At 51.2% G+C, this 13,564-nt stretch overlaps 1 protein-coding gene across 13 annotated transcripts in view; it reads right to left on the bottom strand.

Annotated features, from left to right (window-relative positions):
• Positions 1–13,564, bottom strand: part of MARK2 (microtubule affinity regulating kinase 2) — a 102,616-nt gene that overhangs the window by 38,369 nt on the left and 50,683 nt on the right. Inside the window, exon 2 of one of the 13 annotated variants that reach the window (XM_073351791.1) lies at positions 3,266–3,512. The exons of 10 other annotated variants lie outside the window; for them this stretch is intronic. Coding sequence is in view for 2 of the 3 variants with exons in the window: in XM_073351785.1 (XP_073207886.1) it covers positions 2,680–2,718 (39 nt within the window). In the remaining variant the exon portion in view is untranslated. 2 more of the 13 variants (XM_073351788.1, XM_073351785.1) reach the window with 2 other exon arrangements.

Consider the following 13,564-nt stretch of genomic DNA (forward strand, 5'->3'; position numbering starts at 1 on the left):
TCTTCTGCTTAGATTGGAAGCTCTTTGGAGCAAGGACCGTCCCTTTGTTCTGTGTTTGTACAGTGCCTAGCACAATGGTACATAACTGGAGCTCCTGGTGCTACTGCAGTACACATAATTATCCAACCTAATCTGCACTGTTTCAGCAATCAGTTTGCAGTGGGATCACTCGGGGAGCTGAACTCACTCAATTATACAGGATCAAAGATGTCATATAGAGTAGCAGCCAGTAACCAGCCAACCAACTTCCATCTCCTCGAAGCCCACCAGGCAGGCCCCTTTGGAAGTGGTTCAGAGAGCTAGTTTCCACAGCAACAGCTCTCTTCTTAGGGAGGCACATGGCATGTCAGCAAGCGCAGGGCAGGGAGAGCACAACAGGGTGTTTGGAAGGAGGGGAGCCTGGCCGCTGAACCAGTGGCAGACACACTGCAAAGTGGCTCATCATCAGGGTTGAGATTCTGATGCCACCCACATGGGATGAAAGGCTCTAAAGCAGTGGTGGGCAAACTACAGCCCATGGGCTGGATCCGGCCTATTTTAAGCTGGCCGCGCTCCGGGGCACTGGGTCAGGGGCTGCACCATGCGGCTCGGCTCCGCTCCAGCACTCCAGCTGGGGCACTGGGTCAGGGGCCGCACCGTGTGGCTCGGCCCTGCTCTGGCGCTTCAGCAAAACAGGGGCACAGGGTTGGGGCCACACCACGCGGCATGTCCTCACTCCGGCTCCTCCGTGCTCCAATGGCCCCCTCCGGTGCTCCAATGGGAGCTTCAGGGGCAGTGCCTGAAGATGGGGCAGCGTGCAGAGCCACCTGGCTGTACTTCCGCGTAGGAGCTGGAGACGGGATATGCCACTGCTTCCGGGAGCCACTTTAGGTAAGCGCTGCTCGGAGCCTTCACCCCTGAGCCTCTCCCCATGTCCCAACCCCCTTCCCCAGCCCTGATCCCCCTCCCGCTCTCCAAACCCCTTAATCCCAGCCCAGAGCACCCTCCTACACCCCAAACTCCTCATCCTCATCCCCACTCCCCCTCACACACCCCAAACTCCTCATCCTCATCCCCATCCCCACTCCCCCTCACACACCCCAACCCCAATTTTGTGAGCATTCATGGCCCGCCATACAATCTCTATTCCCCAATGTGGCCCTCGGGCCAAAAAGTTTGCCCACTCCTGTCCTAAAGCAAGTTACCTGACACGACACCACATCCACAAAGCAGGAGGACATGCAAGCCTCTGCCCCCAGCATGTAATGGAGAGAAGCAGTGAGCTACAGAGAGCACGGAAGAGCTTCCCCTAAAAAGTAACCTCAGATATAGAAAGGTGTGCACGTAACTGGTAAAGCAGGAGGGATACAGCCAGGATTCCTGGATTCTGTTTTCAACTCTGGGAGAAGAGCTGGGTCCGGTAGTTGGCACTAGGGAGGCTGGGACCCAGGACTAGGAACGCTCATTCCCAGCTTTCCTCTACAACCTGCAGTTTGACTTGCACAAGGACACTTCATCTTCCTATGGCTGAATCTCCACCACCACACCTCCCGCACTGGGGCAGAGGCTGCTTAAGGGACCCCTTTGCCTTTCTATAGTGCTTTTCCCCTGAGAATCTCCAAAGTATAAGACTGCTACCATTTCTGAAGGAGATTCTAGGCTGTGGCTGCCTGGGAGCAAGGAAAGCAAACATCCCTTATCTCCACGTAGCTTTCATTCCCCTGCCCTACCCCAGTTTATCGGAGCTATACAGTCAGAGGTGCTTGCTCTCCATTTCACAGCAAGAAGAGTTTACCATCAGTCTCTGTGAGAGGTGTACGTTTTAAAATCAAGGTCTTCAATGGCTCTATGCACTCTTGGAGTCTGACACTAGAGCTGCCAGGAAGTAGTTGCTGACTGGAAATGCATGCTGGGTAACTGTATGCAAACGATAATCCTGAACTTCCAGGGTTTCTGCACAGCTTTTATAACCAGAGCTGCAGGCCCTGGGCAAGCATCCGCCCCAGGGTGTGGCAGCGTGGAACGCTGGGCACTGAATGGGGAAAGCCGTGCTGTTATTCTGGCTGGACAAGCAGAGCATGAGAAAGGCCACCAGGGCACCCCGGTCCACAAGCTCAGCCACTAGGGGATTGGGGCTATCTCCAAGTGCTTGCTAAGATGTTAAGGAAAAGCTTGTTTGTTAAGTCTCATTGTTCCTTGATGCACAGAGGTCTGGGGAATACCCTCCCACATAAATTCCCTATCTGGGGTCATTTCCCAAAAGCCAGAGGCTGAAATCCCGGTGCCTGGCACAGCACTGCTCTGGCTTCGGTGAGCCACTACCTGTGACCTGGGGCTGCAGAGGAAGTGCAACTCCCAACACTCCTGGGAGGCGGGCACACCTAATTAAGCACTGACTTGGCCTGGGAGGGAGGCAGACAGCTGTGTGGCCGCTGAACAAGCTCAGACCCGACTGAGACGACACACGCAGGGGTAGGTATCGCATGTATGGCCTGTTTCAGAGGAAGGCAACGTACCAACCTACTGCACGGGCTATAGAGAGAGGACACCCGTGATTCTTCAGCAGGCTTCGGCTCTGAAGCCAACGGCTGAACTCTAAGGCTCCCAACAAACCCAACCCCCCTGCCTCCCCAAACCCAAGACCCAGCTCTTTGATCATCTCTCTCCCGTTCGTCTCAGGATCACGTCCTGAACACTTACTCCAGCCATGGGCCTTGTGTACATGCTCCCTCTGCTCATCAAAAGCAGTCTTCTCCCCCTCCCTTCACACAATCTCAGCAACGCTGGCGTAAGCGCCTTCTCTGTAGCGTCTGTAGTCTGGAAGGGCAGACGCTGTATCTCATTGGCTCTCCATTCCGGACCCCAAATGGAAATGTCTCTCCCCCCTCATTTATATCACTTCAGCCAGCTGGGAAGAGAGGGGAAATAACTCCAACTTATTCCTAGTGTGTCTGTGGGAAGAGGCACCCCACGGAACAGACCTGTCTCATCTCTCCTCGTTAGCCTCTGCAATCCCTCTTCTGAAGCGGTGAAGCAATGTAGTAACAAACAGCAGCAGCCGAAGTGAAACTCTTCAGAAGGAGCAAAGTACAGGAACAGCCCAGGCAAGCCACTTCCCCCACCAACCGGCAATGGGACTCCGCCTTCGATACCTGAGCAAGCCACACCTTTCGCAATCTCCCTGATTGCTAACCCAGAGCCCGGCCTGTTTTGCAATTCATCAGTTTCAGGCTAACTCCACAACTTCCCTAAGCAGCACCACAGGTAGCAGAAGCACTGGGATTACCGAGAGCTTCAGGGTGTTGTCTGGATCGGAGTCCCAAGATCCATTAAGGGAGGAAGGCAAACTTCCACCATAACCCACTAGCACTTCTTCCCATTGGGCCAAGTGGGAGGAGAACTGTCCTTAGGCTGGGGGAAGGACGGAGTTACAGCAACGCAGGATTCTTCCCCCACAGGAAGCTGCCTGCCCCACCCTTGGTTGCAATGGGCAGGGCTCTTCAGTCAGTGAGTGTGAGGAGGAAATGCTCAGCCTGAAAAAGAGAGTATGAAGTTAATGCTTTACCTGCACCAGGTGGCCTGCAAGCCCCTAAGCAAGATGAACAGATCAGGGGCAGCTCTTACTACAGAGTTCAAAAGGGAACCAAATGCTGCCAAATGAGAGCAGTGTGGGGGCAGGGGGAGATTAGGGTAGAATGCAGCGATGGGCCACCTCCACCTCCCTTAGTGGGTGGCTCCTAGCCCATCACATCCGTGTGCACACGCCCTTTTTGTGAAATCCTTGTACAGCGGCCAAGCCACAGGCTGGGGAACACAGAGGCAAGATGGTTAAGTCAACACAATGCACCCGGGCTGCCACAGAATCTGAGGGGAGTGGGGAGGAGAGCTCCTCACTGGCCACGAGGAAGTCAAGAGCTAGGTTACAGCATTACTCAGCTCACAACCAACAGCCCCAAGCCCTTGGCACAGCAGCCCCATCCCATCAACAACCTGATGTTACAAGGAAGGCGGCTCAAAATTCAGTAATTCCCTAGCTTGGTGGGTTTATTTTCTGGTGAAGCATGCAGTATGTAAGGGCTGTGGGAGAACAGTTAGAGCAAGGGGCTGGGAGCCAGAACTCCTGGGTTCCTTCTCCAGCTCCAGGAGGGGGAGGGGGACCTACCAGTTAAAGCAAGGGGCTGAAAGCCAGGACACCCAGGTTCTTTCCCCAGCTCTGGGAGCAGGGTCTAGTGGGTTAGAGCAGGAGAGCTGGGAGCCAGGACTCCGGGAGTCCTGGATCTATTATCACAAGCCTTAGCCTAGGGCAGAGGTGGGCAAACTACAGCCCGAGGGACCCTCCTGCCCAGCCGGCTAGCCCCAGGCCCCTCCCCTGCTGTTCCCTCTCCCCTGCAGCCTCAGCGCACCACGCCGCAACGCTCTGGGCAGCCGGGCAGAGCAGTTGTCGAGCCGCGGCCTGAGCCGGTGCTCTGGGCGGTGCGGCTGTAGTGCCGCCAGCCACCGGTGCTCCAGGCAGCGCGGTAAGGGGGCGGGGAGCAGGGGGGGTTGGACAGAGGGCAGGGGAGTTGGGGGGGGAGTGGTGGTCAGGGATGTGGATAGGGGTCGGGGTGGTCAGAATGCAGGGAACAGGGGGTTGGATGGGGCAGAGATCCCAGGGGGCAAGTTAGGAATGGTGGGGGGTTGGATTGGGTGGCAGGAGGGGGGTCAGGGAGTGGGGGATGGGGTAGAAGTCCCAGGGGAGCCGTCGTGGGCGAGAAGCCGGGGGGGTGGGGGGGGTGGGGCCACGCCTGGCTGTTTGGGGAAACACAACCTCCCCTAACCAGCCCTCCATACAATTTTGGAAACCCGATGTGGCCCTCAAGCCAAAAAGTTTGGTTTTTTTGTACAGTGCCTACCACAAAGGGATTCTGGTCCATGACTGGGGTTGCTACAATACAAACCATCACCATCAACAGCCTCTAACAATGTCAGTTAAACAATATTCTCCTCATTAAAGCCCTTAAAGAATTGGGGAGAATAAACTCCCACCCTGTCCCACACAATCTTAACTTTAACCTTCCAGCACTCCACAGTTAAGTGATTTAACAGACAACAGGATAAAGCTACAGGACCAGCCTTTGCTCATTCACACTGGTGCAATTAGGAGTCACTCCAACTTCAATAGTTAAAACTGTAATCAGGTTTCTAGAGACCAAATGGAGGAGACAGCCTAGAATCTTCACCTGTCCACACCTCAGACACATACGAATACAAGCGTGTCCTCAGAAAACTTCTTGGCAAGAACACAGGCGTCTGACTAACAGTAGCAGGATGGTGGGAGCCCCAAGAAGCCCCAGTCATGGATGGGACCCCAAGGTGCCAGGCGCTGTACAGACACAACAAGAAGATGCTCCTTGCTCTGAAGAGCTTCTAACAGTTACAGTCAGACTTTGGTGGGGGAATCAGAACTACAACAAACAGCACTGAATACGCACATCAGAGTTAAGACTGTACCAACACTACAGCGTGTGGAGTAAATCGCATTCCTTTCCCTGGATGGCAGCCATGAGGGAAAGACACCAAGTATCATTCCCAGCACAGGGAAAGACGCACAGAATGTTTTAATGTCCACTCTTTTTGCAATTAAACACTGAGAAAAGTCAAAGACAATTTCAGAGACAACAAGACACAAAAGTTCCTTTCCACCCCCAAACAGGCACAGAATCCCCGTGGCACAGTCTCACCACTGCACATACGTGACTCACAAGCCCTCTTGAAACCTGCCTCTCATACCTGCTGCCAACTTAACTTCTCCAGCAGCGCCCTCTCAGTTCCTTGCATTTACGCATGAGAGGCTTTGATAGAAGAGCTGATTCAAGCTGCCAAGGGGTTAACCTTTGAACATGACAGATAGCAGATGCGGCATCTATACACAGCACTAATGTGAGAGGGTGACACTGATGGCAGGAGCCATGGAGCCAGAGGCACTGTCGGAATTACTTGCATCTTCAAGTATATTATGTTCCTTCAGTTGCCTTTCTGCTTCACCAATAGGTGATTTCAACAGGGAGTTGTTGAATAGCAGGAGAGTATGGGCTCTATACTGTCCTAGATCCATACACAGCACTTAGGCTAATAGGAAGCCTGCATGCAATATGCAGAACCTCCCGTCCTGGTGTGGAGAGAAACCTAGACAAAAGCCTTCTGGGGAATGGGAGGGTGACTGAAGAAATACTGGAGAATCTAATCAAGTAGTGCAGCTGGGATTCAGGGCTCCTGGGCTCTAACCCCTGCTCTGGAAGGAGAGTGGGATCCAGTGGGTTAGAAGAAGGGAGGCTGGGATTCAGGGCTCCTGGGCTCTAACCCCAGCTTAGGGAGACCTAGCAGTTCTAGTAAGGCACTGGAAGCACCAGGACTCCTAGGTTCTTTTCTCAACTGCTTGTGAGACTTTAGGCAAGTCTCTTCATCTTTTTGTTCTTATTTCTCCATACAAGGCTAAAGCTTTAGAGTTTGAGGTTTGGAGATGGGGCAGTCCCGCCCTCCCTCCCTCCCCACCCTTCTATTAGATCAAGGACTGCTTCATACAGCAGCAGCACTGGCTGTCACTGAGGCACTACCTCCCACGGTGAGGTGTGCACGTGTGCACAACAGTGAGGCAGACATTGAACCCAGTGCATTCCTGGCAGGTCAACGCTGACACAACTGCTTGTAGCTGAAGGAAGCAGCTCCCTTGCATCACAACTGTCTGCACCACACCTCAGCTGGGGATACATACAGCCCTTCAGTCATCTGCAATTGATGCATCATGCTAGTAGCAGCAGGGTTAGGAGGGGTGGGAAGGGTTGTCTGTAAAGACCTCCTCCGCTTACCCCTACCCCTTGATGTAGGAGTCAGCTGGAATCCATTTCTTCCCAGACAAGGCCCTTCCTAATGTGTGGTTTGGGAAATGCAGGCATTGCCCCTTCCCTCTACCTCTGCATTCCATTCACACACCCTTTGAATGCCAAGCCTGAAATTTCCACATGCAATCAGCTTCCTAGGTCCCTTGAAGTAAAGTAGGTAATTCATCTCCAACAGACATTTTGTGCTACAGGTGGTGTCAGGAAGAAAGGGGTGGAGGGGAAATAAAAGCACAAAGCTCACCAGAAGCCACCAGCCCAATGCCTTCCAAGGGTACCTTCCACTCACTTGACCCATGTGAGAAAGCAAGACAAATGTGCTTCCATGTTGAGAATATGGAGGGTGGGAACTGCAAGTGGGGGTGGGGGAAAGATTCCTCTTCCCCATCCCCTACCACAGTCATCTCCTGCTCCTCCAAGGCCACCACTAAATTAGCAGCAGCTGGAGATAACAAAAGGCTGTTGTTTAAGCCCTAACGGAAGCTCTGCCAATTGGGTAGAGGCTAGATAGACAGAGGACTCCAAGCCAAGGGCACTTCTGAGGCAAACACTGAACAGCCTCTATTGTGCTGTTTTATTTTGGACACCTTGCACCAAGGACAGATGGTGGGCCCACCGCCCCTTACAAACCTAAGACTCCTTGCAAAGACCTAACAAACCCTGTTCTATAGCCCCTTCCAGCCAAGAAAAGCCACTTCTGGTGGCTGGCACACAACTGGTCCACGTTGTGTAGCTGGGAAGGGAGCACTGCAATGAGTCCCACTAATGTGGCAGCCCAGAGGATCTGGTGTCCATAAAGACCAGCCAGCAGCTCTGTCCAGAAGCCTCATGCTGGAACTCTTGTCCCGGAAGGAGAGAGGGTTGATATTTGAACCTGTGGAGGTGGGCAGGGCTCATACATAAGGCTACGTTTTAGTCACGGGTATTTTTAGTAAAAGTCACGGACAGGTCATGGGCAGTAAACAAAAATTCATGGCCCGTGACCTGTCCACGACTTTTACTAAAAACACTGGTGACTAAACTGGGGTGGGGTGAGGGGGGGCAGCCTGGAAGCCCCTCGGGTCCTGGGGGAGGGCAGCCTGGGTGCTGGAAGAGCAGGTGGCGGTGAGCAGCCTGGGACCTCTGCTGGTGCTGGAGTGGGGGTGGCACTTACTTGGGGGCAGTTCCCACTGGCGGTGCCTGCAGGCGGAGGCAGCACACAGAGCTGCCTGGCCACGGCTCTGCCTAGCAGCTGAGTGAGGGGGATGTCCCCGCTTCCAGGGAGACCCCCAAGAAAGCGCTGCCCAGAGCCCGCCTCACCCTGTCCCAAGCCCCAATCCTCTGCCCCCTCCCACACCCAACTCTGCTGCTGGGGGGTGGGAGTGGGCACGGTGGCCTGAGACTACCGCAGCAGCGGCCGGTGTACCTGGCACAGGGGCTGCCTGAGCTGCCCCAGAGACAGGTGCACCAGCCGCTGGAAAAAATCAGAGGTCACAGAATCCGTGACTTCCATGACAAACTCGCAGCCCAACTCATGCACAGAATCCTCCCAGCCCTGCTGCCTTTTCCTGGAGCCTGGACCTTGACTACAAGGAGGTTTCCACTGCAATATGTACAGACCTATTTAATTCTACAATCTTTGGGTGGCACAAGCCATTCCCAGGACTACTGTGGAATAGCACAGGGCAGGGATTCTCAACCTTCACTGCACTGCGACCCCCTTCTGACAATAAAAATTACTACACAACCCCAGATGGGCGGACTGAAGCCTGAGCACACCCGAGCCCACTGACCTTGGCAGGGTGGGAGGCAAAGCTGAAGCCCAAGGGCTTCTACCACGGAGGGAACGGGGAGAGAAATGGGAATGGGGCGTCTGTAGCCTGAGTCCCAACACTCAGGGCTGAAGCCATCAGGCTTCGGCCTTGGTTGGTGGGACTCGGGCTTCGGCCCCAGCAAATCTAAGCCAGCCCTGGCGACCCCATGTTGTGACCCACTTTGGGGTCTTGACCCAGTTTGAGAACCGCTAGCATAGGGTGTTAAACTACTCAGCAGCACAGCCTGGTAACAAATGTAGCAAAACTATCACACAGACTACAATTGGCTATTCACCCCCTCCATGCCCACCTGGCATACCCTCTCCTCCAGCCCATTAGACTTTCCCATAGCTTCCCAGAGAGATTAACAAAGAGCAATCTTCCCCAAGGTAAGGCCATGTTTTCCACCCCCCTATGTGGACTTCAGAATGTTTAGTAAGCGCTGTCCCCCTGAGGAACAGCAGCATGGCCACCTCCAATTAATACGCTCAATCAGTGCTCCATTAGACTTGCAAATGTGCCCAATAAAACTAATATGTTGCTCCTTGGGCTTTAATTATAGTAACCAGGGATTTGCAGCCACTGAAAGTCTCTTAGCATCATTTGCTCAACCACCACCTTTTATCTTCTTCTGCCCCTCCTCCAAACTCTTCCACCTGGTACTTGGAGCAGAAAAACTCAGTCCTCTTGCACACGCTTTGAGTCAAACAGGTGGCAGCTCCGATTAGGGTGGGATTTAAGAGCCAAACAGGCCAGCCTGACTGTCCCTGCGCTCTTAAGCCAAAGGAGCAGCCAAGGCATCTGGTCAGACAGAGAACAGCTGCTCGCAACCCGACCCCAGCCATGGCTAGGATGTCAAGCACAACCTCCCAAGGAGACGCACATCAATCTGATTTCAAGTAAATCCTGCATGTCATGAAGAAGGTGAACCACAAAGCAAGCAGGCCTGCGTCATTCTGGTTTGCAGACAAGGGACCTTCACCGAGGAAGATTTCTTGGCACAGCTTACTAATTGTTTGACCACTGCTTTTGGGGTCGTCAAGAAAAGACATGAGACGCAAACAACAGTGTACAACTGAATTCAGTCCAGCCTCACAAAAGGCTGGTGCTAGGAGGCAGTATAGCTTAGTGGGTAGGGCACTGGGCTGGGACTTGGAGACCTGGGTTCAATCCCTGTCTCTGGGAACTGAACCCAGGCCCGGTGTCTCTGGCCTGCTGGGTGACCTTGGGCACATCCCCTCACTGTAACTCCGTTTGCCCCCCTGTAAAATGGGGATAATTATACCTATCTCCTTTGTAAAGTGCTTTGAGATCTATGAATGAAAAGCACTATGTAAAAATTAGGTACTACTACTACTTTGGAACACCCCATCAAATATCAGGACTTCAGATGTCCTAGACTTCAGTTCTTGGAAGCAAAGTACACAGTGTATCTGTTACAATCCCAGTTTCCACACAAATGAATATTCACAAAAGGTATTGTATGCAGGTTTGGCAGAATTCAATTTTTTAAAATAGTTTTAACAGATAACATGGATGTTTTAAACATTTTTTAAATTTTTATCAATTTACATTTTCACAATTGCAGGAAATTATGTGGGGGCACAATTATTTAATGACAATTGAAGTTGAGATTAAAAAACAAACTTTTATTGCCATTAAAACAAACTATCAACATCACCTGTCAAAATATACAAAGTAAATATCCTTAAATCAAACTCTAGTAAGTTCTCAAGCAGCATCTTTCTTACGCTGTCTACCTGTAACTTTCTATTATCATGGATGGAAATATTTTTGCATCGGTTTGTGTACACATGGCAAAATTAATATTTACAGGTAAAAACCTCATCCTTCCAAGCCAACTTACCTGCACTACTCCTTCCCTCTGACCTCCCCATTCCCATAGGCTCTGAGCACCTCAAGCTTCAATGTATTCATCCTCCCATCACCCCTGCTTGGAAGCCCTATGAGCCCCATTTTACACATGGACAACTGAGGCACAGACATTAAGGACAAAATTTTCTAAACCACCGAAGAGGGATGCAGGAGCCCAACTCCCATTTTCAGAAGTGACTCAAACACTAGAAGGCTCCCGCTGACTGAAGCTCCTAAGTGCTTGAGTCACTTTTGATAATGGCACTTAGTGAAAATTTCAAAAGTACACAAATTATTTAGGCGCTTGAGTGACTTGCCCAAGGTCACACAATGAATCTGTGGCAGAGCAGGGACTTGACCCAGGATTTCCCAAATTCCAGGCCAGTGCCCTAAACACTGGGCAATCCTTCCTGCTGCAATCCTTGGAAGCGACATCCAAAATGTACGCTTTGCCAACACTCCAATTTCCACCATCCTAGCTAGTCATCCTTCTAGGAATGCACTGGAAGTCTGCACACAACCTACCTACAGCAGGTTTCAGAGTAACAGCTGTGTTAGTCTGTATTTGCAAAAAGAAAAGGAGTACTTGTGGCACCTTAGAGACTAACCAATTTATTTGAGCATGAGCTTTCGTGAGCTACAATAAATTGGTTAGTCTCTAAGGTGCCACAAGTACTCCTTTTCTTTCTACCTACAGCAAACACTCTAATGTAACTTCATCAATAGCCGAGGGAGAGCAAACAAGGCTCAGACAACAGAGAACAAACAATTCCAGTTGAGTTTGAGAGGGGACAGGAGAGAGCTGAGGAAACAAAGAAATTGGGAAAGGTCATTCCAGGTGACCAGAACTGCAGAGGAGGCTCTCCCACTGACAGCCAAGAGAGCATTGGAAAGGGTAAAAGAACCAAGTACTAGAAAACCCAATGTGAGAAGGGTGGCCTTTGAATGGTCTTATCCTGACCGGGGTCCTACAGCATTACTTTGTTTATTCTTCTATTTGAAGCTATTACTGCCAAACAGGAGATAAGAGAATTTTCCCTCTGCCAGGCCAAAGTGCAGGCTGGACCACAGACAGGTTGGAAAACACTGAGTTTAGTCATATCAGCTGTTTTGCAGGATCTACTGAAGAGCCAAGTGCAAACCAGCTGGCTGGCACCCACTGCCCTTAGATGAGACTCTCAGGCCCCATCTAGTCCACAACTGCTCCTTCAGTGCAGCTCGAAGTCTCTACACAGCCTAGCTTTAAATGTCCCAAGCAATGGGGCTTCAGCCTCTTCCCCAGGAGATACGTCAGTGCCTAGACTTGAGACTCCCAGGGGAAGCCCCAACAGCCATTGCAATCTACACTTATGATCTCCTCCGCTTCCGGAATTCTTCACAACTATGGATTTTTGCTCCCAGGAGCGGGTGTTTAAAGCAGAGACAGAACCCAAGTGTCACCACAGAACAAGGCACCAGATGCCACATTTCTCCAGATGTCGCTTTACTGCGGACTGACATAAACAGGCCAAGGGCTCCGATTCATTCAAGGTCTGAATCTCTGACATTAAAATCTACTCAACAGCGTCTTCTCTCAGAACACTCAATGACAGCTCGCAACGTGATGCTGTGGAAAAGAGCTAGCGAGAGTCTTGGACATATGAAGTGGGGGAGCAGCAAGTAGGAGCAGAGAGGCAATTTCATCTCTGTATACGTCATTGGCAAGACTGTATCCAGTTCTAGTGTCCAAATTTTAGAATGGGTGTTGAAAAATTGGAGAGGGTGCAGAAAAAGAATCAAAAAATGATGTGAAGGTGGGAGAAAATGCCTTACAGTGAGATGCCTAAGCCAAGACTGAGCTCTTTATCCAAAAGATTGAGAAGTGACTTGATCACAGTGTACAAGTACCTCTGCAGGGAGAAAAATACTAAGTACAAAAGGGCAGAAAAAGGCATAACAAGAACCAATGGGCTGGAAGCTGAAGCCAGATCCATTCAGATTAGAAATAAAGCACCTTTTAACACTGCAGGTGATTGACCATTGAAAAGACTCCCAAGGAAAGTGGTGGATTCTCCATCTCAAATAAAGTCTGGATGCCTTTTTGAAAGATGCTTCAGCTTAACTCAAGCTGCTGGGCTCAATACAGGGATTTGGGGGGGGGGGGGAACTCTTCAGCCTGTGAAAAACAGGAGGTCAGAATGGATGATTTAATGGTCCCTATTGGCCTTAAACTCTGTGGATCTGTTAAGTTTATCTGAGGCTTTGTTTACCTCCAAGACACCTGGGCTAACATCCTTTTAGTGAAGGGCTACCAAAGAATACCCGGGGGCGGGAGGGGGGGAGATGTCTACACTGGCACTTCCTCAGCAAAACTTTTGTCGTTCAGGGGTGTTAAAAAACAAACACACACACACACACCCCCGAACAACAAAAGTTTTACCGACAAAAAGCGCCGGTTTGAACAGCGCTTTGTCGGCAGGAGCGCTCTCCTACCGAAAAACAGCAGCTACACTGCGTGACTTTTAGCAGCATGTCTGTAGTGGGACAGCCATGTCACTAAAAGCCTCGTAGTGTAGCCATAAACTTCGTCTCATTAGTTAACTTTGGTTCATTGACCACTGGTAGCCTGATGGAAAGCTGGATAGGTGGCGGGTCATACAGGATATATTTCCACATTCAAGAAAGCTAAAAACACATTCCTAACGTTGCTTTTCCAAATCAGGAACCGCTGTAACTACCACAGGGATGTTCTTTGAACCCCTCCCACTGGTGAAGGGGACCAGGCACTCCTGAGCAGGAGGGGAAGCATCTATTACGATGTGGCCCACATCCTGACAAAGTTAACTCACTCTTATTTGAATTGAGCACCAGACACCGGCAATAATGAGCACAGAGAGGTTTGTAAATCATTCTGTTCCAGCTGCCATCCAAGATGATGCATGCAGACTCTCCAGCAACCTGCCTTACCCTGTTTTCACCTTGAAGCCCAACCCAAAATAGGAATACACTGCCCATGCTAGATGTACAAGACAAGGAAGACATCTGGATCACTGGACGGCAGCA

Source organism: Lepidochelys kempii, chromosome 7 (genome assembly GCF_965140265.1).
Source record: "Lepidochelys kempii isolate rLepKem1 chromosome 7, rLepKem1.hap2, whole genome shotgun sequence".
NCBI lineage: Eukaryota > Metazoa > Chordata > Testudines > Cheloniidae > Lepidochelys > Lepidochelys kempii.